Below are 22860 nucleotides of genomic sequence, written 5' to 3'. Positions count from 1 at the left end.
TCCCTTCCTGCCAAGCCGTCCTCACATGACTCTCTGGGTTTCTGAACATGGGACTCATTGCTTTCAGCACTTCCTCCTCCCTCCGTTCCTCAGCAGGAGGAGGGCGGGCTGCCTTGTCCCTAAGGAGGACTTCACCAGCCGATAAGGACCTATGAGTCATTCTCCATTCTCTGACCCTTGGGATACGTTGCAGTTCCCTGTCTTTTCAGAACGTGCTATTCTTCGCTGCTGACTGTAGACAGAGCTCTCTGGGCCCTTGAACCAGTGAACCAAGGCCTGTCCTGTTGTCTGCACACCACTGCACCACCAGACTGGTGTCCTGGACTCTCTGCAGGGCTGCTCACTCCCTGTCTGCTCTCACATGGTGCCTTCTGACCACGCTTTCAGATGGAAATGACCTGCAGGTTCACAAAGAGCAAACATGATGATCCAGGAAAGCCAGGACTGAGTCGAGTTGTAGCCATAACCCAGGCAGAGGGGTTGATTCTACTGTATTCAGGGCTGAGATCACCAACATTCAGGTGGGTGGGCGGGGGGGGGGGGGGTGGTGAGTGGCCAGTGCTTTCCAGCATGCTGGTGCTTTGGGGCTGCACTTGGTTGCAGAAAGTCTAAGCAGCTAATGTGTTTTCATAACCAATGTCACACGTTTCCTCCTGAAATCTGCTTTTGGTTGTGGTTAATTAGAGACATTGCCATAACTCCCTCTCCCTATTTTTAGTTAAATCTTACAGAGGCTTGGCACCTACCAGTTTTGTGTGTTATCTGTAATACCTTCTTCATAGAGGGCAAAGACAACAGAGCAAGTGTGGTGTTTCCCGAGCCTGGTCATTACGTCCAGCAGTGTCTGTAGTTCTCCAGTCTCTGATGTAGCTACAAATATTCTCTGTTCCCTGGTCCCCCTGGACTGGGTTTTTTCCTCCCACCTGTTTCTGAAATGGATTAATTTAAGATCTAAGAGCTAGCTAGAGATACACCTGAACCATGGGCCAAACAGTGTTGTGATTAATATAGTTTCTGTGTGATAGATTGCTGCAGAGTCAGCGACATCTGGTACTTAGATACATTTTATAGAGTTCATAAGTGGTGTACAAATCTTTCTTTCCCTGAATTTTTGTTTGGAGATCATTGTTGATTCATAAGAGAGTAAAATAATACTATGATGAGCTCCTGTGAGCTCTTCAAACGTGTTTCCACTGTGGGAATGCGTTACAGGAATACATCAGCAGTGTTAGGTTCCACTTAATGTGCACGGGCAGCGTCACCCTGACAGCCACGCCTTCTTCTCCACTTCCTAAAGCCTCTCCCAACCTCTGGTTTTCCGTTTCTGTAAGTTTGTCATTTCACGAATGGTACAGGGTCATCCTTAGTTACATAGTTAGTTTGAGGCCAACCTGGGATATATGAGACCCCAGTCTCAACTCAAAGCAAACAGTTCAAGTGGATTCCTGTGGGTGTGGCTGTTTAGATTGTGGACAGTGTGTGTGCAACCCGTAGGGCTGTTCCTTTTCATGTGTGTGTGCTTCCTGGAGGACATGGTAGTTGCTGCTTTGAGCTTGTACGTATATGGCCCTATAGGGCTGCTTCTGGGTCATATGGTGGATTCATGTTCAGGGTTCAGTTTTGAGAAACATGTCTGCTCTCCAGATTGGTGGCATCAGTTCACGTTCCTACCAGCGGTGTCTGAAGGTTCTTCTCTCCATGGCTTTCTCAGTGTTTAGTGTGTGCTGTTTGTGTTTCTGCCACCTGATGGTGTGCGGCACAGTGGTGGTGCCTGTGTGGCTCTGTTTGTGTCTTCCAGCGACTGATCTCTCTGCTTCTCATCTCTGTGTGAGGCTGGCTGCGTGTGTCCAAGCTCCTGATGACGGTGTCACTGCTTAGCCTAGTCTGGACTAAAACTCATAATCCTCCTGCCTCTACCCTTTAGATGTTGAGGTTCCTGGCATACAACATAATGCTTAGCTTTTGCTCATGTTCTGATTGGATTTTGATTATTGAGAGGATTTTTATTTTGTTTTAGATCATGGGAAATATTTAACAAAAAAAGAGCATCCTAATTTTTTCCTTCCTTAGAATTTCCACACTTGTCAAAAATGGTTTAGGCAGAACCTGAGATGCAGTTCAGTCACCTCTCAGGTGCTCAGCATGCGCTGACCTGGGCTCATCCTCTCCTGAAGGAAGAGGAGTGAGCTGGTGTGTCTGGGTCTGTCTGCCCACTGGTGTCTGTCTCCCAACAGCGCGCATAACCCTGATGCCGGGTGAGGGGATCCTCCCCATGTGTTGATTTTCAAAGTCATGTTAGCTATGATGGTTCTTTTGCCTTCCACATGGATTCGAAAGTCATCTTTCATTTAATAACTACAAAAAGAGCCTGCTGGGGCTTGGCACCGTGTTGAACTTGCATCCCCATATGGGCAGAATTGCCATCCTCACTCCACCCAGGCTTCTTTCCCCACTTCTGGAAGATCTGGTGTTGCTGCAGCTGGGAACAAAATGCTTCTGTCTAAGAGCAGCAGTGACAGCTGCCATGTCCTTTCTATCACTGCCGTTTGTCCACAGGCCTATGAGAGGAGGTTTCCTACATGTCCTTTGATTCCAATGTTTGTGGACAGTGACACCGTGAGCGAATTCAAGAGTGAGGATGGGGCTATTCATGTCATCGAGAGGCGCTGCAAGCTGGATATTGACGCTCCCAGGCTGTTGAAGAAGGTAGCTGGCGAAGGACACTTTAGGAGGCTGCGCCCCCAACAGACCGTGGACCCATGCTCACCCAGAGCTGTTAGTAAACACTTTCTCCTTGTCTCTTCTTAAAGATTGCAGGAGTCGATTATGTTTATTTTGTCCAGAAAAACTCCCTGAATTCTCGAGAACGCACTTTGCACATCGAGGCGCACAACGAGACGTTTTCTAACCGGGTCATCATCCATGAGCACTGCTGTTACACGGTGAGTCGTGACCCCAGCTCTCTGGAGCTCCGAGGCCGTGTGCAGCCACTGTTGAAACAGGACGGCTCTTGGTGTTTTCACCAACTGCTGCTTCTCCTTTGGGATGAGCGGCACGGTTGAGGAGTGGTGTTGCATGCCGAGGGGAGGGCTGTATTGTTGTGATAGTCGGGCTGCTAGCTGATGCCATGACTGTTGTTTCTAAGGCAGGGACTCACTCTGTGCCCCTAACTGTCTTAAAAGTTGCCATGTAAACCAGACTAGCCTTAACTTGCCACTCTCTTCTTGCCTTGTCTCCTGAGTGCTGGGTTATAAGTGTGCACCATCGCACTCAACTGAGTGCCGGATTGTAAGTGTGCACCATTATACTCGACTGAGTGCCAGATTGTAAGTGTGCACTATCACACTCAGCTCTGGATTAGATTGTGTTTTCTGAAGCGGGTCTCACCAAGTAGCCTAGGCTGGCCTGAATTCATCATGTAGCCCAGGCTGGACTGGGACTCACAGAGGCCCGCCTGCCTCTGCCTCCCAAGTGCTCAGACTAGAGGCAAGTGAGTAGTACAAGGCCAGCTTCCTGGCTGGTTTTTAAGTATGAAGTTGTGTGTCTTTTTCCTGACCCAGCTTCTGACTCTAGGTGTGTGTTTGAAGCCAGGGTTTGAGTGTCCTTGAGAGTAGAGCTCTGCGCATCTGTCTGTCCTGGTCTTCACTGTGTATACTTCCTTCAGGAACTTCTTTCCCAGAGCGGAAGGGACGCCCTTCCTGGTCTCTGTTTTAGCTATTAGCCTCCTTCCCTGTCCTCCACACAGAGCACACTTGTCATCCCTTGGTTCAAGCCCACAACCTCCTCTCCCTGCAGAGGAGCCCAGAGCCCTCACAGTCGCCTGTCTGTTCCTCCTTCCCACTCCTTGCTGTGCCCTGCAGCCAGCCATGCCCTTTCTCTAGCCCTCAGCCCCGCCGAGGCCTTTCTCCAAAGTGCTCCTGTGACCTTCCCACCTGTCTGTGCTTGTCTGTCTCTCCGGGAGCCGGGCAGCACACAGTGTGGCTCTCTCCGGGAGCCTCGGCAGCACACAGTGTGGCTCTTTTTCTGTCCATGTCCAACACCACAGGAGCTGGGTGAGAGTGGATGAAGGGCTGGAGCTGAAAGGCTCTGTGTTCGTCACTTCCAGAAAGTTGTGAGGTTGTGATGAGAGCCTTGGAGTGTCGAGTCCACCTGGGCAATTTTCTGCCCTGCCTTTCTCCTTTTCCGTGACAGTGATGCCATTAAACTTGCTTCCTCTGAGTACTGGTCAGCTAGCTGGGGAGCGGATGTGATGCCTCCATTGCGAGCATGGTAGTGGGAATGGGTTCTCTGCCTGCAGGTTCACCCTGAGAATGAAGACTGGACCTGCTTCGAACAGTCTGCAAGTTTAGATATCAAATCCTTCTTTGGTTTTGAAAGTACAGTGGAAAAAATTGCCATGAAACAATATACCAGCAACATTAAAAAAGTGAGTGTCTTTGTTGGGATTTTATGGAAAAAGAGGTGGCTGTCTCTGAGAGTGACCACAGCCTGGTTGTCTTTTAGCTTACTGTTCACTTGTTGAGACAAGATTTCCCTAGTTCACGCAAACTCCTAATCCTCTTGCTTCAGCTTCCCATGCGTCAGGGTTTCAGGTGTTTCCCCTGCTCTCAGTGAGAATTATTTTGGGGGTGAACAGGTGGGAGATTAGGGATTGAACTCACTCAGGGTCATGCGTGTGCTAAGCTAGCATTCCACCACAGAGCTGTGTTTGTAGCCCCCAGATTCTGGTTTGGGTAATGTCTTAGAAGCTGGCGAGGGTGAGATGTCTGGGTGGTGGATGTAGCTCACAGTATACCTGTCTTGTCTCGAAGGGGAAAGAAATCATCGAATACTACCTGCGGCAGCTGGAGGAGGAGGGCATTACCTTCGTGCCCCGGTGGACCCCGCCCTCTCTGGGGCCCTCATCAGAGACACTGCCATCGAGCAAGAGTCAAGCCACGTCTGCAGCTGTCCTTGTCCCAGATGCTGCTGCCCTCAGGGAGGGGCTGAGTGGGGAAGGCCTCAACAGCCCGGGCACAGCATCTGAGCCTGTGGTGGGAACCCCTGACGGTGAGCCTCGCTCCTCCCCATAGCTCTGTCCGTGACAGTCGGCCTTGCACAGAAGAGAAACCCATCCATGTCTGACCGTGTTTCCTGAGCCTCCCACTTAGAGAACACATCTGTTTTAGTCTTGTTTGTTAAATGGAAGTTATTTCTAGTTGTCCACTGATTAGGACCAGGAAGTGTTTTCTGTGTGTTTTCGTCACCCGGGTCCTGTGCCTCCTCTGCGCAGCTCCCACTCTTAGCCCCAGGGACCAGTTGGCTGAATTCATATCTGGGTTTGCTGGGCACAGCTAGTGACAGGGCTGGGCCAGGGTTTGTGTGCAGTTTTCTGGGTGTACATACATAAGAAACAAGTTTTTAATTTCTAGTTACAGAAAGTTTAGAAAATAGGGGGGAAATCAAAAAACTCAGGAAGATTCTAATACTGGGAAACATTGTTAGGATAATGGTATTTATCGTTCTTTCGTTCTGCTTGCTTTTGCATAGTCAGCTGGGGAAAGAGAGTCGGGCTGTGCATTTGAACTCAGGCCCTGTGTTGAAGATGAGTGTGCACTGTATCTATTAAGTTATCAGCCTGCCCTTAGTAGTACTGAAATTACAGGCGGAGGAGGCTCCGAACCCGCCTGTTTTTATCAGGGATCTGATCTTAAAGACCGCTTACTTACCTGTGGTTATCAGTGATGCCTCCGTTAAGGCTGCCCAGGACAGTTGCTGTCTTGCCCTGCCCCCACTCCAGCCTCTTTCTCTTTCTCCAGAGAAAGAGAAGGGTTCTTTCTCTGTGTTAAATAACGCCACGTACCTTAAATTCCAGACAAGCTAGATGCCGACTACATCAAGAGATACTTGGGTGACCTGACCCCTCTCCAGGAGAGCTGCCTCATCAGACTGCGCCAGTGGCTCCAGGAGACGCACAAGGGCAAAGTGAGTGCCAGGTGCTGTCAGCGCTGCTGACCGCGGAGCCTGCAATCTCTGGTCTCACTGGAGGCTGCAGAGTAAAGATCCTGCCATGTCTATTGACCCGTTCCTCCCACCTGAAATACCACGAGTGTGTCTGTGGTGCCAGATCCTCATGGCAGGCTTAAGAAGCCATCCACACATGGGTAGCTATGTTTCCTGCGTTTCACAGAGAAAGGTCTAGCTTAGAATCCGCGACATGCCATTCAGTAGAACATAGTGTCTGTCTGTGTTGAGGAGCTGGAGCATTTTTTTTTAAGTGTTGGCCTTATCATACAAACAAATCCTCTTCTCTGTGACATTTTAATACACGTATATCATTATACTTTGTTATTCAGGAGAATGTCACCTGCCCTCCTGTCACAGTGAAGCTTTGATTCTGAGACTGGGGGAGACCCTAGCCCCACAGGAGTGAGATTTATGAAAAACAGGCAAGATAAAGGGAGCTGGGCATCATGTGTGGCTCGCCTGGTCCCTTGGGCCTGGTTGCCTGGGTTTACAGCTGCATATCGCCGGTCATTAGGGAAGCAGCCACAGAGGAGCAGCTGCCCTGGACAGCTGTGTAGTGGCTGCTCCAGCTCCACAGTCCTGTGGGTGAGTGTGGTCTAAGTAGCAAGGCCGTGGGAAGGTCAGGCAAGTAACTGAGGCCTTGGGGCTGCTGCATGATAAAGCAGGATTGCAACTCAAGCCACTTGGTTCCAGCATCCATAGTCCTGTTCTGCCCCCTCATCTCCTTTTTGATTTTAAAAGAAATGTAGGTGACCAGTTTATTAGGGCGAGAAGTTCTGTTTATTTAAATCTTTATTTTATTTATTTATGTGTGTGACTGCTTTTCCTGCCTATGTATGTGTGTACCATGTGCATGCAGTGTTCGTAGAGGCCAGAAGAAGGCATCATGTTCCATGGGATTGGAGTTAGAGATGGTTGTGAGCCTCCCTGTGAGAGCTGGGAATTGAACCTGGGTCCTAGGGTGCCCCTACCTGTTGAGCTGTCTCTTCAGCCCTGTTCCCCCCCCCCCCCTTCCTATTTTGGGAGAGTCTTATTGTAGCTTCAAACTTTAAAAAAGATTTTTTTTTAAAAAAAAATGGTTATCTTGTGTCTGTGGGTGTCTTGCTTCCATGTCTGTCTACACAGCAGCACATCTAACCTCTGGTCTGTATCTCCAGCCCCATAGTAGAGAGCTCCTGATCCTCCTCCCTGCCTCACTCCAGCCCCCACATTCTTAATCACCTCTGTGTAACTAATTCTTTTCAGATGATTGAGCCACATCCGCGGCCTGGCTTTGCCTCACGTGACCAGGAAAGCCGTGAGTGGCTGTTGTTCCCACTCACTTCCTGGCCCCTGATTGTCCCACGGCCCTCGTTCGTGAATGTCTAGCCTTGAGGGTGATACCTGGCCCAGAGCAGGCTGGGAACAGCCTCAGCCTTGTTCTTTATCCAGGCGAGCATCCTATGGATGAGAACATTCTGGCAAGCATCCTAGAGAACATTCCGGTGTGACAGTACCACCATCTTGTCCACATCAGCTCCTAAAGTATACTGTGCACAGAAAAGTGATCATAATACAATTCACATAGAGCCCAGAGTGTCTGTGTGTGGGGGGCTGGGACTGGATGTTTAAGAAGTCTGTTTCTATTAACGAATCAATCCCACACCAGTTATGTTTTAAGGGGTTATTTATTTGGCGGGGGGTAAAACTTACATACACCATAAACCGTCAGGAAGGGAGCCTAGTCGCTGGAGCAGGAGCCGGGAGCAGCAGCCGAGACCGAGCACCGGAACCAAGAGCCGGAACCAAGAGGGCCTATTCCGGATATGCTTCTCTTTTTAAAAGAGAAATATACCACGCCCCAGTGGGCTGGTATTTCAGCAGCTATTGGCTGACGGAGCGGAAGTCGCTCCCCGCTGCACTGTGGGCTCGTATTTCAGCGACTATTGATTGAGGCAGCGGAAGTTACTCCCACAACATGTTTCCAGCTGGTTGTGGTGGTGTATGCCTTTAATCGAGGCAGAGGCAGACAGGTCATCGTGCCTGGTCTACACAGTGAGTTCCAGCAGAGTAAGACACTGCCTTTGCCTTAAACAAGCAGAGATCAGTTTGCCTCCACTTCTCACTTTGCTCAGCTGAAGTCGGTACGAATTTTCCCAGTTCTGCTTTTTTATGGCACCAGTGGTGACTTTTCTGGCAACTTTTTTGGTGGTACAAGGGCTGGACCTGTTAGAAAAGCTTCCTACCCCAAGCTGTGCTCAACCTAGGAACGCTGCTTCTTGGCATTGTGAACAGTGTGGCTCACTGATGGCAGTGGGTAGGTGTCTTAGGTATGGTTTCTGTTGCTGAGAAGAGACACCATAACCACAGCAACTCTTATAAAGGAAAATCATTTAATTGGGTGGCTTGTAGTTTCAAAGGTTTAGTTCATTATCATCATGGTACAGCATGGTGCAGGCAGACATGGTACTAGAGAAGAAGCTGAGCTGAGAGTCCTACATCTTGATCCATAGGCAACAGGAAGTGAACTGTCTCACTGGGTGTGGCTTGAGCATATATGAGACCTCAAAGTCCATCTCCACAGTGACACACTTCCTCCAACAAGGCCGCACCTCCCAATAGTGCCACTCTCTATGAACTTCTGGGACCAATTACATTCAGACTACTACAGTAGGTAGACTTTCCCCCAGCACCTCCCACATAGCCTGAAAACCTCTCTTCTTCTAGATCCCGAAGGATGAGCATATTCTGCGGTTTCTGCGTGCCCGAGATTTTAATATTGACAAAGCCAGAGAGATCATGTGCCAGTCTCTAACTTGGCGGAAGCAGCACCAGGTGGATTACATCCTGGACACCTGGACTCCACCCCAGGTCCTTCAGGATTACTACGCTGGCGGCTGGCATCACCATGACAAAGGTAGGGCGAGTCTGACATGGTCACAGCTCTCTGTTTGTGTCACCCTATACCACGTGACCGGCTGCTGTGTGGTTAGAAGCCTGTTCACCCAAGCCTGGACAGCCAGACTGGGACGTGGTTTACAGGTTAACAGAGCCTTACCTTCTGTTCTCAGAGTCTGGTTTGCCCAGAAGAGCATTGCAGTGTGTGGCACAGTACAGTAGACAGCAGTGACCACCACCTTCATTTATAGCAGCCAGAGCTGCCTGGCCCAGTCTCCTGCTGCAGACAGTACAGAAGGGCTCACTGAGGGCCGAAGCCCAGTACCAGGGCATGCCAGCCACCCCTGGGACCTCCCCCAGCCCCTCACCCGCCTCAGCCTTGTGGGAGGATACGCTGTGTCTGCTGACCTCGCTGCTGACCTAGAGCCTGCCAGCTGTACGGGTGGCACTGTGCTCACGCAGATGTGACAGGATACTTAGAAAATGCCCGCCCCCCTCCCCCAAACATGTCCTTTCAGATCAGCAAGTCCTGAAAACCTTGTTTTCAACTTTGGGAATGTAGTCTTCAGATTAATTGTAGCTTTATTAATTTTTGCTTTTGTTTTTATTTTTTGAGATAAGGTCTTGTACTGTGGCCTAGGCTAGCCTTAAACTTTCTTAAATAGCTAAGAGGAGCTTTTAACTCATCTGTTGATTTTGTTTTTAACATTGTATATAATTGAGTAACTTCTGGGTTTCTGTTTGACACAGGGTCTCTTTATGTAGCATAGGCTAACCCTGAACTCTAGATCCTCTTGTATTAGGATCCTGAATACAGAAACACAATACTGTGTACTTTGATGTCCATTACTTTATTAATTTTTACTGAAAATGTAATACTTATTTTTATTCCACTTTGTGGCTCAACTTTTGAAGGTTAAAAAGTTTTGGTAATAAGATCTTGACAGACCAGCCGTGGTGCCTCATACCTCTAATCCATCATTTAGGAGACAGGCAGGCAGGTATTGAATCCAGTCTGGACAACACAGTGAGTTCCAGGACAGCCAGAGTTACAGCTGAGACCCTGTCTCAAAAAGATTTTTTTTTAAAATATGTTTTAGTAAATGTTAGTAGAGTCAGGTGTGGTGGAGTTTGTAATCCCACCCCTTGAGAGGCAGAAGCAGGCTGATGATGTCTGTGAGTTTGAGGTCAGCCTCATCTCTGGAGCAAGTTCCAAGCCAGCCAGAACTACACAGTGAGATATGGGCTGCAGGTGATGTCCCCCAGGGGTCAGGTGTTGGTCCCAGGCAGGATGACAGCCGACCTGGTGCGTTGAGGATGCTGGCCTGGGCCTAGGGTCACAACTGTAGGGTGCGCTCTGGCCTGCAGTCGTTTCTACTCTGGTGGGTGATGACAGATTCTGGCATGAGTTCATAGGCCCTCTGGGCTAGGAAGCCGTAGACCCAGCATGTGCTGGCTGTGGTACTTAATGGATTTCCAGATGTGTGTTCTTAGGAAGGAAGGCTGACTTTTTAAGAATCTTGACAATAACTTCTTAATTTATGGAAAATTGTTTTATAATTAAAAAACCCCTCTGTGTTCATAGAAAATATGTGGCTATGCTGATGTCCCCTGCAGTGAACACTGAACTTAGCAGCAGCCATGGTCATTCATGTCGGAGAGCCAGGCGGCTGCACCCAGCTCAGTCCCACTTGGCCTGGCCCAGCCCAGCAGTGTGGGCCCTGGGTCCTGACTTGGTTGCCCCTCCCCATGGCATCCTTACACAGAAGCTAGTCTCCCTTGGCTCCCAGACTAGGCCAGGGCTCCACGTGTTTTCTTGCTTATCTCAAGCAGGAGCACAGAGCATGCTTCCCTGGGCAGCCTTTCTGTGCTATGCCAGGGACAAACACAAGGTCTCACAGAAGGGACCTCTGGCATGGAGCTGCTCCTTGGCCCTTGTGAATCCTCTCAGAGCCATGCCCTGCCACTCACCTCAGCCTTCTGCTTGCCTCTCTGTAGACGGGCGACCGCTGTATGTGCTCAGACTGGGGCAGATGGACACCAAGGGCTTGGTGCGAGCCCTCGGAGAGGAAGCCCTGCTGCGATACGTGAGTGTTCTGGGGAACACTGGGCTGCATGCTGGCTTCATGCTTGCTACCAGCAGGACTGGGGCATCGTAGCTGGCTACTGGGACAAGTACGCATGCCCTACACTTGGGGAGATGTCCTCTGCAGAAAGGCTTCTGAGGAGGATGCACAGTGCAAGCCCCAGGAGACGGTTCCTGGCACCTCTGACTCAGAGCGATCACCCACGTCATACCTCCTGCCAGATCTCTTTCTGTTGACCCTTCCCTTTTACAGGCTGACGGCCCCTTTCTTAGGCTGCTGAGCTGTCACCTGATTCCAGGCCACTCCTGTATCTCCCCAAAGAAGAATCTGTTTTTTCAGTTTGAAAACAAACTAAGACATAAAAAAAACAAATCCCACCTACCCCGGTATTTATAGCTCTTGTTTTGATGTGTATTCTTTTAGGTGCCTATTCCCCAGCCATGTGTTTTTACACACTTGCGCGCACACACACACACACACACATACACACACACATTTATTGCTCTACCCAAGAATCCTTATCCCCCCCCCTCCAGCAGCTGTTTTCCCTGCCTCTGTCTTGGCTGATATAGGGAGACCAGGGTGTACCCACACTCCTCACCCGTCTCCTGTCCAGAATGAGCCTGTCTGCAAACACCCCCACGTCAGTTCTGCCTGCTCAGGTGACTCTGAACTGGTGTTTTCTTTGACCCGCCTGCTTTCTCTCCTGTTGATGCTATTTACTCTCTGCAAGTGAAGCAGTTATTGTTGCCTTGTGGGGTGTGAGGGCGTGCCGTGGCCATGTGTGGCTGTGTCATACTGCCTTAACACCCTCTGTTAAGTTTGATGTTTCCTTCGCTTCTGGACTGACCCTGGCCATCGTCATTTGCTTACAGGTCCTTTCCATAAATGAAGAAGGCCTAAGACGATGTGAAGAAAATACCAAAGTCTTCGGCCGGCCGATCAGGTTGGTGGGGCCTTATCTCGGACCATATAAAGAACAGGAACTAAATTCTTTCAGTTGACCTTTGGCACCACAGCCTGATAGCTGACTGTTTCCAAGCGGTCTGGAAGGTTGGAAAACAAGTGATAAGGTCAGTCAGTCTCAAGGGCAGTGCCAAGGTCTCATATCTGTTAGTCCTGAGTTGCTGGTTTGTGGTCCTAGGAGCCAGGACCACATACAGTTTGCCTGTTGGACTTCTTGCCCTTCAACCCCCAGTTCTTTCTGATGACCCAGCTTCTAATTGTGAAACACTGTTCTGAAGACGGCCAGAGAAAACTTTTAAAAGAAAGACACTTAGAAAAGCCAGGCATGAAAGGTCACTCCTGTAATCCCAGCACTTGAGAAATGAGGCAGGAGGATAAGACTTAAAGGTCATCTTCAGCTCTGTACAGTTCAATGCCAGCCAGAGCTACATGAGACCCTGGCTCGGGTTGAGCAGTGTTGGTTCTGCCAGGCTGGGATGTTCAGGGTCCTGTTCTCAGCGCCTGTCAGTTCCGGAGGCGGCGCTGTACCTGCGAGTATGTTTGTCGTTGCAGTTTACAGTTCGTGTGTCCATGCCAAGCGTCTGCCTTGCTGACAGGCCGGGGAGGCATCATCAGGATGCTCAGCACTGAGGGGGCCTTTTCAGAGCTGGGGTCTCATTAGCCAGGCTGTCCTTGAACTCCTGATCCTCCTGCCTCTGCTTCCTGAGCCCTGGGATGTCAGCGGTTCATAGACTCACTGTGTCTGTCAGGACTCTGCCGTGTAGTTCAGGCTTTGCTCCTGTCACATTGCCAGTCTGCACATGCATGCAGACAAGAGTGCGCGTCACTTTAATTCTAAAACCTGTCACATTTGGGAATGGCTGTAAACGAGTTTTATATCAAAAGAGGAAAATGAAATAGGATGCCATTTGCCAAGTACCATCTTTTAATAAGACACATCTTGGTATTATCCGTAGCTCGTGGACCTGCCTGGTAGACCTTGAAGGACTGAACATGCGCCATCTGTGGAGACCTGGAGTCAAAGCTTTGCTGCGCATCATCGAGGTGGTGGAGGCCAACTACCCGGAGACGCTGGGCCGCCTCCTCATCCTCCGAGCCCCTAGGGTCTTCCCTGTCCTCTGGACACTGGTGGGTTTAGATGCTGTTCTTTAGCCATCTGGGCGTGCTCAGTACCTGCCTCCCGGTGAGGTCTCTGCTAGGCAGGAGAAAACAAATAAACCCAGATACAAAGTGCTTCTGACTCTTTAAGAGGGAAACAGGCAGAATTTCCCTGAGGGTCCAAGTGCTTTGTCAGGGATGTCACAGAGTGCCTGAGAGCTGCGACCCACCTGCTACCTCACCCATGCATGCTGTTGTGGTGCAGGCTTGGTCCCTGAACACCACAGCAGCAGATGACATCACTGTTTTGTCTGATTGGTTTCAGGTTAGTCCATTTATTGACGACAACACCAGAAGGAAATTCCTCATTTATGCGGGAAATGACTACCAGGGCCCTGGAGGCCTGCTGGATTACATTGATAAAGAAATAATTCCAGATTTCCTGAGCGGGGAGTGCATGGTACGTATTGGGCAAGCACCCATGGCAGGGCCGAGCACTTGTTTGCACTGAAGGTTTTCTGAACTGGGTGGCTGTTGGTTTTGCTTTGTTGAATAGATTGGGCCGCTGAGGAGTCTGTTGCTGACGTGTTACTTTAACACTCAGGAGCATGTTACAGGGTCCAATGCCCTGCAGCTGCCTTTATTCACACAGCCTTGTGTAAATCACATCTCGACTGCTTCAGAGAAACTGTGTGTGTTTTAGAACTGCATTTTTTTTTTTTAACATATCTCTGTGATGTGAGTGTGTAGGCCTGAGGTTGACTCAGTTGGTCTCCATCTTGTTAACTGAGACAGGGCCTCTCAGTTGAACCCAGGACACACTAATTAGGTGAGTCTGTCTAGCCAGCGTGCTCCAGGGTCCCGCCCTCCCACCTCTCAAGAAGTGGAGTCCAGGCAGGCCATTCAGCCCTCTCAGCATTTACAGAGACGCTGGGCATCCAGACTCGGCCGTCAGTTACATGACAACTGCCTCATCTGTTGGGCCGTCTCCTCAGCCTTAAAACTGAGATGTAGAATCCACTCCCAAGACTGTTTCTCCTTGATTTAAGTAAACCAACATAATATTAAAGTTGAAAATTGCTTCTGTCTTTTGTAGGTTTGGGGTTTTAGGAAATGAGGTGATGGATAATTAGGCAGACACCTCTGCTGGCAGACCCTGTGCTGGGGTGCAGGAGTCTGATGCCAGAACATGGAGGTCGCGCCCAGAATCCTGACATCAGGGAACAGAAGCCCACAGAGACAAGTGCCTGACTCCATGACACACAGTAGGAATGGAAGCAGCAGGAGTCAAGTTCTTAGCAGGCTCTTGTCACACTTGACCCCGATGGTGGTCTTCTGAGTCGTGTACCCTGGAATTGTCTGGCTGTGAAGAGTTGAGCTTTCAGTGTGGTTTCTCCAAATGGCTGGAGGAATTTAGGAAACAGGAGAGCTGAGCTTCGGCTCCATGAGGGAGATTGGTGGTGTCATCACAAAACAAAGAGCACATAGTTGCGACCACAGTGATCCCGAGCAAGGTTAAAGCATGGGCCAGGCTGTGGCAGCCATGACTGCTGTCAGGACAAGAATTGAGCTGGGGCAGAAGGTTCAACGCCCTACCGTTAGTATTTGCTGATGCTGTGATGGTGCTCAGAGTCAAGCTGAGGCCTGAGCCCCGCTCTCAACTCTCCCCAGTGGCTCCTCAGGCTGCCTGTCAAGAGTCGTTCATGACTTCCCTGTGGGCAGGGGTATTGAACTTTGGGCCAGGCTAGTGTGTGTTTTCCTTGAGACAGAGTCTCATTACGTAGCCACGCTGGCCCTGAACTCATAGCCCTCCTGTCTCCATACCCTCGGTGCTGGAGTGAGGCCTCACTAGTAGCCTGTCCACACCAGCGTCTGTGACTTCGGGTGACTGCAGGGACCTTTCCCTGCTGCTGCTGTGCTACAGGCTGAGAGCTGCAATTTTGCTCTCTGGAGTTACTTCCAGGTTGATCATCTCAGGAGCGCTTAGATTTTATGCACTTGGATGCAAGTTTGCTTTATTAAGGTCAGCTAGAGAATTTACAGCAAGAACAGCTTCAGAGTCAGCTCAGCTTTTTCAAATCAGTTCAAGTAATGGTCTTTTGTCAAATTTTGGCTGATTCATTGTTTGACCAAGGTTACATAGGGAGCTTGCTTTAGTGTATCTTGATTTTCTTCCTTCTTTCCTTCCTTCCTTCCTTCCTTCCTTCCTTCCTTCCTTCCTTCCTTCTTCCTCCCTTCCTCCCTTCCTCCCTTCCTCCCTTCCTCCCTTCCTCCCTTCTTCCCTTCCTCCCATCCTCCCTCCCTCCCTCCCTTTTTGTGGTGCTGAGGATGAACCCCAGAGCCTGGTGTGCGTTAGGCAGGCTGTGCCGCTGGGCTGCACCCCGAGTGACTGTGGTTTCTGTGGGTGGCTGTTGGGAATGGAGCTCTGCTTAACTGACCGTGCTTCCTTTCCAGGGCGCTGTAAAGTCTATTAATCGAGTTCTGTCCCTCACGCATGTTAGTGTGAATCCCGTGCTAAACCAGCTGTGGCTAGTTCTCATTTATCCAAAGTAAAAACACTTGTATCTAAGTGGGCTGCACAAATATTTTGCTAAGTACTACAGAGTACTTGATAACATTACCAGTGTCCTCCGTTCTCCCATCTGCCCCAGGAGGTGGGCATGTGGGATGAGGGGCTGCCTGGCCTCTACACATCTCTCACTGCCATGTTTTCCTTTCTAGTGTGATGTACCAGAGGGTGGACTGGTCCCCAAATCTCTGTACAGGACTGCAGAGGAGCTGGAAAATGAGGACCTGAAGCTCTGGACAGAGACCATCTACCAGTCTGCCAGCGTGTTCAAAGGAGCCCCACATGAGGTGCCCACCCTCGGCTTCTCCCACCTACCACCAGACAGACAGCACTTTCCTTAGGGTCCTTGGCTCCTTTTTCTGGTCTTGGCTTTAGGTTTTGTTGGCACTGGTGTTGGGAAATGGCAGCACTGAAGGGCAGAGCTGCCTCAGGACCCTGCTGTCTGACCAGAGTGAACCCTAAAAGCACATCAGCCCACCGACTGCTATTTCACTGAGGTCCTTGGCCCCGTGCAGAACAGGTCTTGCCTGGGGAGGGCTGTTTCCAGCTCCTGGATTTGGTTTGATGGTTTCATGGGACAAGTTTTGCTCAATAGTTTTTTTTGACTGGGTTCTGGTCATTTGTCTTTCTTGCAGTCTTTGGTGACTTTTGTCACTCTGAAGGGACTGCCAGGAATGAGAAATGAGCACATCTTCTTTCCCTTCTTCCCAGCATGGGGTGTGGTAGCAAGGGTAGAAGCAGCAAAGCTTCTGTTTGGCAGGCTCTCCCCCCGTCCCTGTGGCGTGAGCATGGCCAGCCCACCCTTCGCTTAGCTCTAGGCACGTGTGTTGCTTTAGCTCTAGGCACGTGTGTTGCTGTGTCCCTGGTGGGAGGCAGCGTTTATACAGAACAGACCCCTCCACCCATAGAGTGCTGGCTCCACGGGTGGCTTTCTGCTGTGGCCTCTTCAGCTGCCAGGTGCTGTCCAGACAGCCAACCAATAGATACGTAGAGGCGCGCTGAGAGTGAGCCTGAGGCTGTGCTGTGAATGAGCAGGCACAAATCCAGTGTGCCTCCCTCCCCCATGATCCATGCAGGGGACCTTGGGTGTGTGACTGTCTCAAGAGTCGTTTGCCTTCATTTCGTATGTGGTGGGCAGGCTGCGGTGGATGAGCTGTTTACCAGGCAGCTGTCAGTCTTGTCTTTGTTGCAAGGCTCAGGGGCTCACTGTGGCTTCTGAGTCCCATAGCACCTGTCAGTATTGACAATAAAAGCTCCATTCTGTCTTGGGCTGTAAAGAAAGAACACATCAAAGAATACTGCTTAGAGTGTCCCCATTGCCGGTCGGCACAGGGCCCGCGGTCTCTTGAAGAGAATATGCTGCACCCTTTAGTGTTGACCTCTGCCTTGACTGGGGCCGAGCACCTTCAGAGGGTCACGGAGGGGCTGGAGGAGCAAGCAGCAGATTGCATGGCTGTTTCTGCTTTGTGACCTCACAGTTTCCTCAAATCCGGCCTCTTCCCTCTGGGACACTGCAGATGAAGGATAGATTTCAGACTTGGGATTGGCACTCTGTACTCTCGGCAGTCACCCCCAGAGCACATCTGATCTCTCCACCCACTTGCATGCCTTATGCAGGCATGAGGCTCTACCAGCCCATCCTTCCATCCATGCACCTCTGTTCTGTAGGGCCTGCCATGTCTCCCTAGCTTGAGGCAGTTCACTGAATCCCATGTTCATGCTCATGAGTGTCCCTAACCTGTGTCGGAAGATGAGGAGTGGGACTCTTCACTCAAGAGTCCCACTAGCCATTTGCCTCATTGGTAACACATAGTCAGAACTAGAGAGAACAGTGGGTGGGCTGGTGGTGGGCATCTAGATGCCTGAGTGCCTTGAGGTAAAGAGAACTGCCCTTGATCTGCCCTGCCCCTTTGCCCGCTCACACATCTGAGCCATAGAGCCAGACCCTAGAGCTGTTCCTGCTCCTGCTGAGGCCAGGCCTCATGCTGGGAATTGGTGACTGATGGGATCTCTTTCTCCAGATTCTCATTCAGATTGTGGACGCTGCCTCTGTGATCACCTGGGATTTTGATGTGTGCAAAGGGGACATCGTCTTTAATATTTATCACTCCAAGAGGTCTCCCCAGCCACCCAAAAAGGATGCGTTGGGAGCCCACAGCATCACTTCTCCAGGTGGGAACAATGTGCAGCTCATAGACAAAGTGTGGCAGCTGGGCCGGGACTACAGCACGGTGGAGTCGCCACTGATCTGCAAAGAAGGAGAGAGCGTGCAGGTGAGCCGCCATCTGCTGCCCTGCGACACTGTCCACGCAGGTGGCCTGCTCAGTCAGACCCCTTAAGGTGCCCGGGGCACAGTGGAAGGAGCCATGGCCCGAGGAAGGTCTGAGACCCAAGCAGTGAACCTAGTGAAATGTGTGGATTTCCCAGGACTGTCTGCACCCAGGTGCCATGAGAAACTCAGGAAAGAAATACTTTGTAGGCACACATCCGGGTCTCAGTGACCTCACTGAGGTGGGACTTGGCATGGCTTTGCCTCAGAAGCAAGAGGAGCACCTGCAGAGGCCATTGCAGCTCTCGCTAGAACACATGACAGCTCTGCACTGTGCTGGTGCTGGCTCCTGTTGTACCAGGCGGGCCTCTCCCTTCCTGCTGGCTCCTGCAGCGCCTCTGGCAGTAAATGCCTGCCTTCCTCCCACACTCCCACAATGCCTCTGCCCCACACCGTGGCTGCCTGCTTTCCATTCCTGTGTGGTTCGCAAATGCAGGCTGCCTGCGCATCAGTGGTCTTGAGGCAGCTTAGAAGGGAATCGTCACCCATCTTAAAGTATTGAGCCTTTGAAGCTGGCTTTCCTCTGAATCTTCCATCCAGAATGGAAGGAGTCATTGGAACAGATGGCTGGAGTGCAGGACGTGACAGGAGTGTGGCCTTGACATCTCTGTCCCAAAGACAGGCCCACTTGACAGCCCCCGCCCTGCCAAGCCCCTGCTGTCTAGTGGTCTCAAGATACTGCAGGTTGCTGAGGGCAGCAAACATGTTGTGTGCTGCCTTCCCAGCACCTGGCAAAGGCCTCAACATCCAGTAGGTAGAAGGACGTTGCCAGGCTGTTTCCTGATGGCGAGCTCTCAGGACACCCTCCCCTTGAAGCTTGTCAGACCGGTTTGAAGGCTGGCAGGATGTCCTGAGCTCCCCTGCTGTCTTCTCCCATGCAGGGCTCCCATGTGACCAGGTGGCCAGGCTTCTACATCCTGCAGTGGAAGTTCCACAGCATGCCAGCGTGTTCCGCCACCAACCTCCCCCGAGTGGATGACGTGCTGGCCTCCCTGCAGGTCTCCTCCCACAAGTGCAAAGTGATGTACTACACAGAAGTGATCGGGTCCGAGGATTTCAGGTACTTGCCTGAGGGGCAGGTGCTACTCTGTCCCTGTCTGGGGCTCTGTGGGACTGTCGGAGAGGAGTGCAGCCTGGTGTTTGCTGAGTGCAGTGTCACCTGTGGACAGACCACAAGACGTGCATTCCTCCCGTGGGGTCCAGCAGGCATTGTGGGCATCTGGGTGGCTCAGGGCAGTTCCTCATTCCTTGTTCTTTCTTGGTTCCTTTGCAGAGGCTCCATGACCAGCCTGGAGTCCAGCCACAGTGGATTCTCACAGCTGAGTGCCGCCACCACCTCCTCCAGCCAATCACACTCCAGCTCCATGATTTCCAGGTAGTGCTGCGAAGCCAGTGCCTAATGCAGAGGGACGGAGGAGGCCTCCTCGGCTGCTGTGCTCCACCCACCCCAAGATGTGCAGACTCCTCACCCTCTAGATAGCAGCTAGCTCTCGAGATGGTATACTAGCACTTGGTCCCAGACTATCGTGGCAGGTAGCTTTAACTCTACCCTAACTTTAACTCAGTAGCCATAGATTTTGTATGCAGCGTGCACAAAATCAAACCAGAGCACAAGGGCTCTTGAAAGAAAATTAGTTTATCTACAGTAAGAGACTGACTGGTCTCACATGTTGATGCAAAACGTTTTTCCAACAAACTCCACCTTGTCCACTAGCGAATGACTTGTATGACAGACATCCTGCAGAGACGAGCCGCCTCCTCCACGGAACCGAAGCTGCAGCAGGCAGCCCTTAAGCTGCACCGGAGTCCTCGTGGCTCCCTGTTAGTGGAGGTGGCCTGTGGATTCACGACAGCCCTTGAGGTCCCTTTCCTCTGAGGACTTGGCAGCCTACAGGAGCACCCGGTCCTGGGGCGGAGCCAGTCGCTCCTAAGCAGACATGCTGCCCAGGAGGGACTCTCAGGCTCCCCACAACTCCCGATAACACCGCCATCATTAAACATTGCTTTCTCTTTCCTCCTCTTCAAATCTTTTGATATTTTTCAGAGCAAAATTTTTCTGTCCATGAACTTGGGAAAGGGGAGGGTTCTATTCTCTGCTGAATGCTGCTTTTCCTCCTGCAGGTGGGCAGCTCTGTGCCCACCAGCACCTAGGGTCCCCAGCCCTTAGCACCCAGTGTCTTCAGCCCTCAGCACCCAGGGTCCTCAGCCCTCAGCACCCAGGGTCCCCAGCCCTCAGCACCCAGGGTCCCCAGCCCTCAGCACCCAGGGTCTTCAACCCTCAGCACCCAGGATCCTCAGCCCTCAGCACCCAGGGTCCCCAGCCCCATAGCTCCCAGGATCCTCAGCCCTCAGCACCCAGGGTCCCCAGCCCCATAGCTCCCAGGGTCCTCAGTCCTCAGCACCCAGGGTCCCCAGCCCCATAGTTCCCAGGATCTTCAGCTCTCAGCGGGTGTTGGAAGTAGTGGATGACACTTCCTTTTGGAAGTGTGGCAAAAGAGACCCCAACAATGCTCTCCAGGGTGGCGCATGGCTTGTAGTGGCCTTGGGTGTGTGATGGATGTTGGGGTGTGTGCAGGTGCCGTTTGTGTGCATGAGGGACGGGGGGGGAGCATGGTGGATCTTAATTTGTTTTATCAGCATTTTATAGAAGCAGACCAGAGGCTGGCTGGCTTTGTCTTTTTCTTTCTGATCCCCACCTCCCAAAGCCTGCTGTCTGAGCAGGCCCTGACTTCACAGCTTTTATGGGAAAGCTTGATGCTTACAGAGCTGTCTGGAAGTTGCAGGTGGCTGGTCTCCATGAGAAGGGTCTGGGATCTCTCTGTGTGTGTGTGTGTGTTAAACATGTCTAAAGATGGGTGCCAAATCCACACGGCCATGAATGTGTACAACAGGTGTGGAATCATGTGTTGATGCCGCTTGGAGGCATAGATGGATATGTGTGTGAGCTTTGTAGAGCTGTGGCATGTCAGCAAGCATGAGGAGAGACTCCACAGCAGCCTAGCTTGGCCAGTGAGCCTGCTGGCTCCCGGCACTCAACGAATGCTCAGGCCTCACGTTGCTGGCCTCTTTGGCCCTTTGCCATGCATTCCCTGTGCATGGGGGCAGCCATTTCTAGACAGCATAGAAGGGGCTGTAGTTACTGCGTCCACGCTGCTTCCAGTTAGGGCTTCCCAGCTCCAAGTTAAAGGACCTGAAGATGGCCCTGCTCTCTCTCTCTCTCGCTCTCTCTCTCCTCTCTCCTCTCTCCCTCTCCTCTCTCCCTCTCCCTTTCCCTCTCTCTGTGTCTCAGATGGCGATTTTGCTGACAGCCTCCAAGAAAACGCTTCACGCGACAGTCCACATGTGCCCAGAGATGCTTATGGGACTGTTTGAGTCGCAGCCATGTCTCAGGCTGAAGATCTGTCCCCTTAGTCCATTCAGAAGTGGCCCTGCTCAGACCCTCAGAACTGAGCTGAGCACATGACCGGGCACTCACAGGCCTCCAGCCGCCTCAGGCCACAGGGCACTGGCTGCCTTGGGAGGGTGACTGGGTGTGATGCGAGTGTGTGCCTTGCAGAGCCTCTTGTCACAGTGCCCGGCACGTGTCCTAAAATGCTGCTGTCTCGCCCTCCCACCCAGTCCCAGCTCTCTGGGTTCCCCCTCTGTTACTAGTGTCTTAATTCACTCTCCTTCCTGAACCCATTATTTGCATATCAGATTCTGTAAATGTTTTATAAACATATTACCTCACTCTTGGTAATACAATATTGATAGTCTTTAAAAGATTTTTTATTGTTACAATAATAAATGTGAACTGTTTAAGAGGAGTGTCCTTTTCTTCTTGGAAGTCTTTGCAGGGTATTAAGATTGGGGCGAGAAGAGGGTTGCTGATGCCCACAGGCAAGGGAGGCCAAGCTGCTGAGTGGATGCTGCGCTCACTCCGTGCCCCTCCAAGTCCTGCTGTGCCCTTTGCAGTTCAGCGTATCAGATGTGACTGGCACAGCCTGGCTTCCTTTGTCCTCACACTTGTTAGTGTCAAGTGGATTTCTCTGGACAGGACCTGGGGAGGCCTAAGTGACCTCATCCTTACGCTCCCGTTTCAGAGGTCTGCAGAGGCAGCAGAGCTCAGGACAGCAGGGCACACAGGTCGGGAGGAGGTCTTCACAGGCATGCCAGGGTGCAAAACTGGAACTTCCCCGAAGGGAGGGCACGTTCTGTCCTACTTGGGTCCTTCTACATGGGATAGAAGGCAGGAGGCTTCCAAGTGTGGTTCATAGCCTGGCATGGGAGTCCTGCTGGGGAATGCTTTCCCTGGGCAATCAGGCTGGACGGTGCCTGACAATCCAGCCCTCATGGCTGAACTTACAACCCTAGGTTCCCATGGTTGGTCAAGGCAAACCTGTCTTTCCTAGTCTTGGCTCCAGGCTCGCATTCTTGGGGAAATGAGACAACCTGAGGATAAGCAGGACTTACAGGTGTCTGACCCAGGTCTTACCTGTACAGGTAGGACCACCCTGAAGTGGCATGCCCTAAACTAGGCCAGATTGCTAGCCTGTGCTCATCCTGAATGACAGCTTTGTAGCCCAGTGTAGCCTGAAACTCATTCTGCAATCTGGGCTGGCTTGAAACTCCCAAGTGCTAGCATTACAGGCATTTACCGCCATGTCCAGCACCATGTTTTCTTTGATGCCAGGTCCATGGGGAGCTCTGACCAAACCTAGACCTCGGGGTACCTGCAGTTCTCAGGACCAGGGGAGACATTCTTATTGATAGACCTTGGGGGACCTGCAGTTCTCAGGGCCAGGGGAGACATTCACATCGTGAAACAATCCAGCTGAACTCGGCTCTGCTTGGAGTAAGGGCTTTATCAAGATGGCTCTGGTACAGTTGTGAGCTCCGTTGTGAGGACCCATCTGGTGTGAGGGAAGAATGGACTCCCTCAGGCTGTC

At 51.4% G+C, this 22860-nt stretch overlaps 1 protein-coding gene across 6 annotated transcripts in view; it reads left to right on the top strand.

Annotated features, from left to right (window-relative positions):
- The window catches only part of Sec14l1 (SEC14 like lipid binding 1), a 43095-nt gene extending 21362 nt beyond the window's left edge, over positions 1-21733 (top strand). For 3 of the 6 annotated variants that reach the window (XM_048451907.3, XM_048451908.3, XM_085696087.2), the window contains exons 3-17: positions 2557-2706; positions 2811-2942; positions 4298-4426; positions 4812-5049; positions 5855-5964; positions 8713-8902; positions 10882-10970; positions 11846-11916; positions 12893-13064; positions 13360-13494; positions 15756-15890; positions 17625-17876; positions 18814-18992; positions 19206-19307; positions 21222-21733. In XM_048451907.3, the coding sequence (XP_048307864.3) occupies positions 2557-2706; positions 2811-2942; positions 4298-4426; positions 4812-5049; positions 5855-5964; positions 8713-8902; positions 10882-10970; positions 11846-11916; positions 12893-13064; positions 13360-13494; positions 15756-15890; positions 17625-17876; positions 18814-18992; positions 19206-19307; positions 21222-21237 (2100 nt within the window). In that variant the 3' untranslated portion in view covers positions 21238-21733. Of the gene's footprint in view, positions 1-503; positions 522-2556; positions 2707-2810; positions 2943-4297; positions 4427-4811; positions 5050-5854; positions 5965-8712; positions 8903-10881; positions 10971-11845; positions 11917-12892; positions 13065-13359; positions 13495-15755; positions 15891-17624; positions 17877-18813; positions 18993-19205 lie in introns of those variants that run through there. The other 3 variants (XM_085696089.2, XM_048451909.3, XM_085696088.2) reach the window with 3 other exon arrangements.
- Positions 21734-22860: the final 1127 nt, after the last annotated feature.

The sequence above is a fragment of the Myodes glareolus genome, chromosome 9, assembly GCF_982192425.1.
Source record: "Myodes glareolus chromosome 9, mMyoGla1.1, whole genome shotgun sequence".
NCBI classification, from domain to species: Eukaryota; Metazoa; Chordata; class Mammalia; order Rodentia; family Cricetidae; genus Myodes; species Myodes glareolus.
This window is presented reverse-complemented; position numbering and strand designations above follow the sequence as displayed.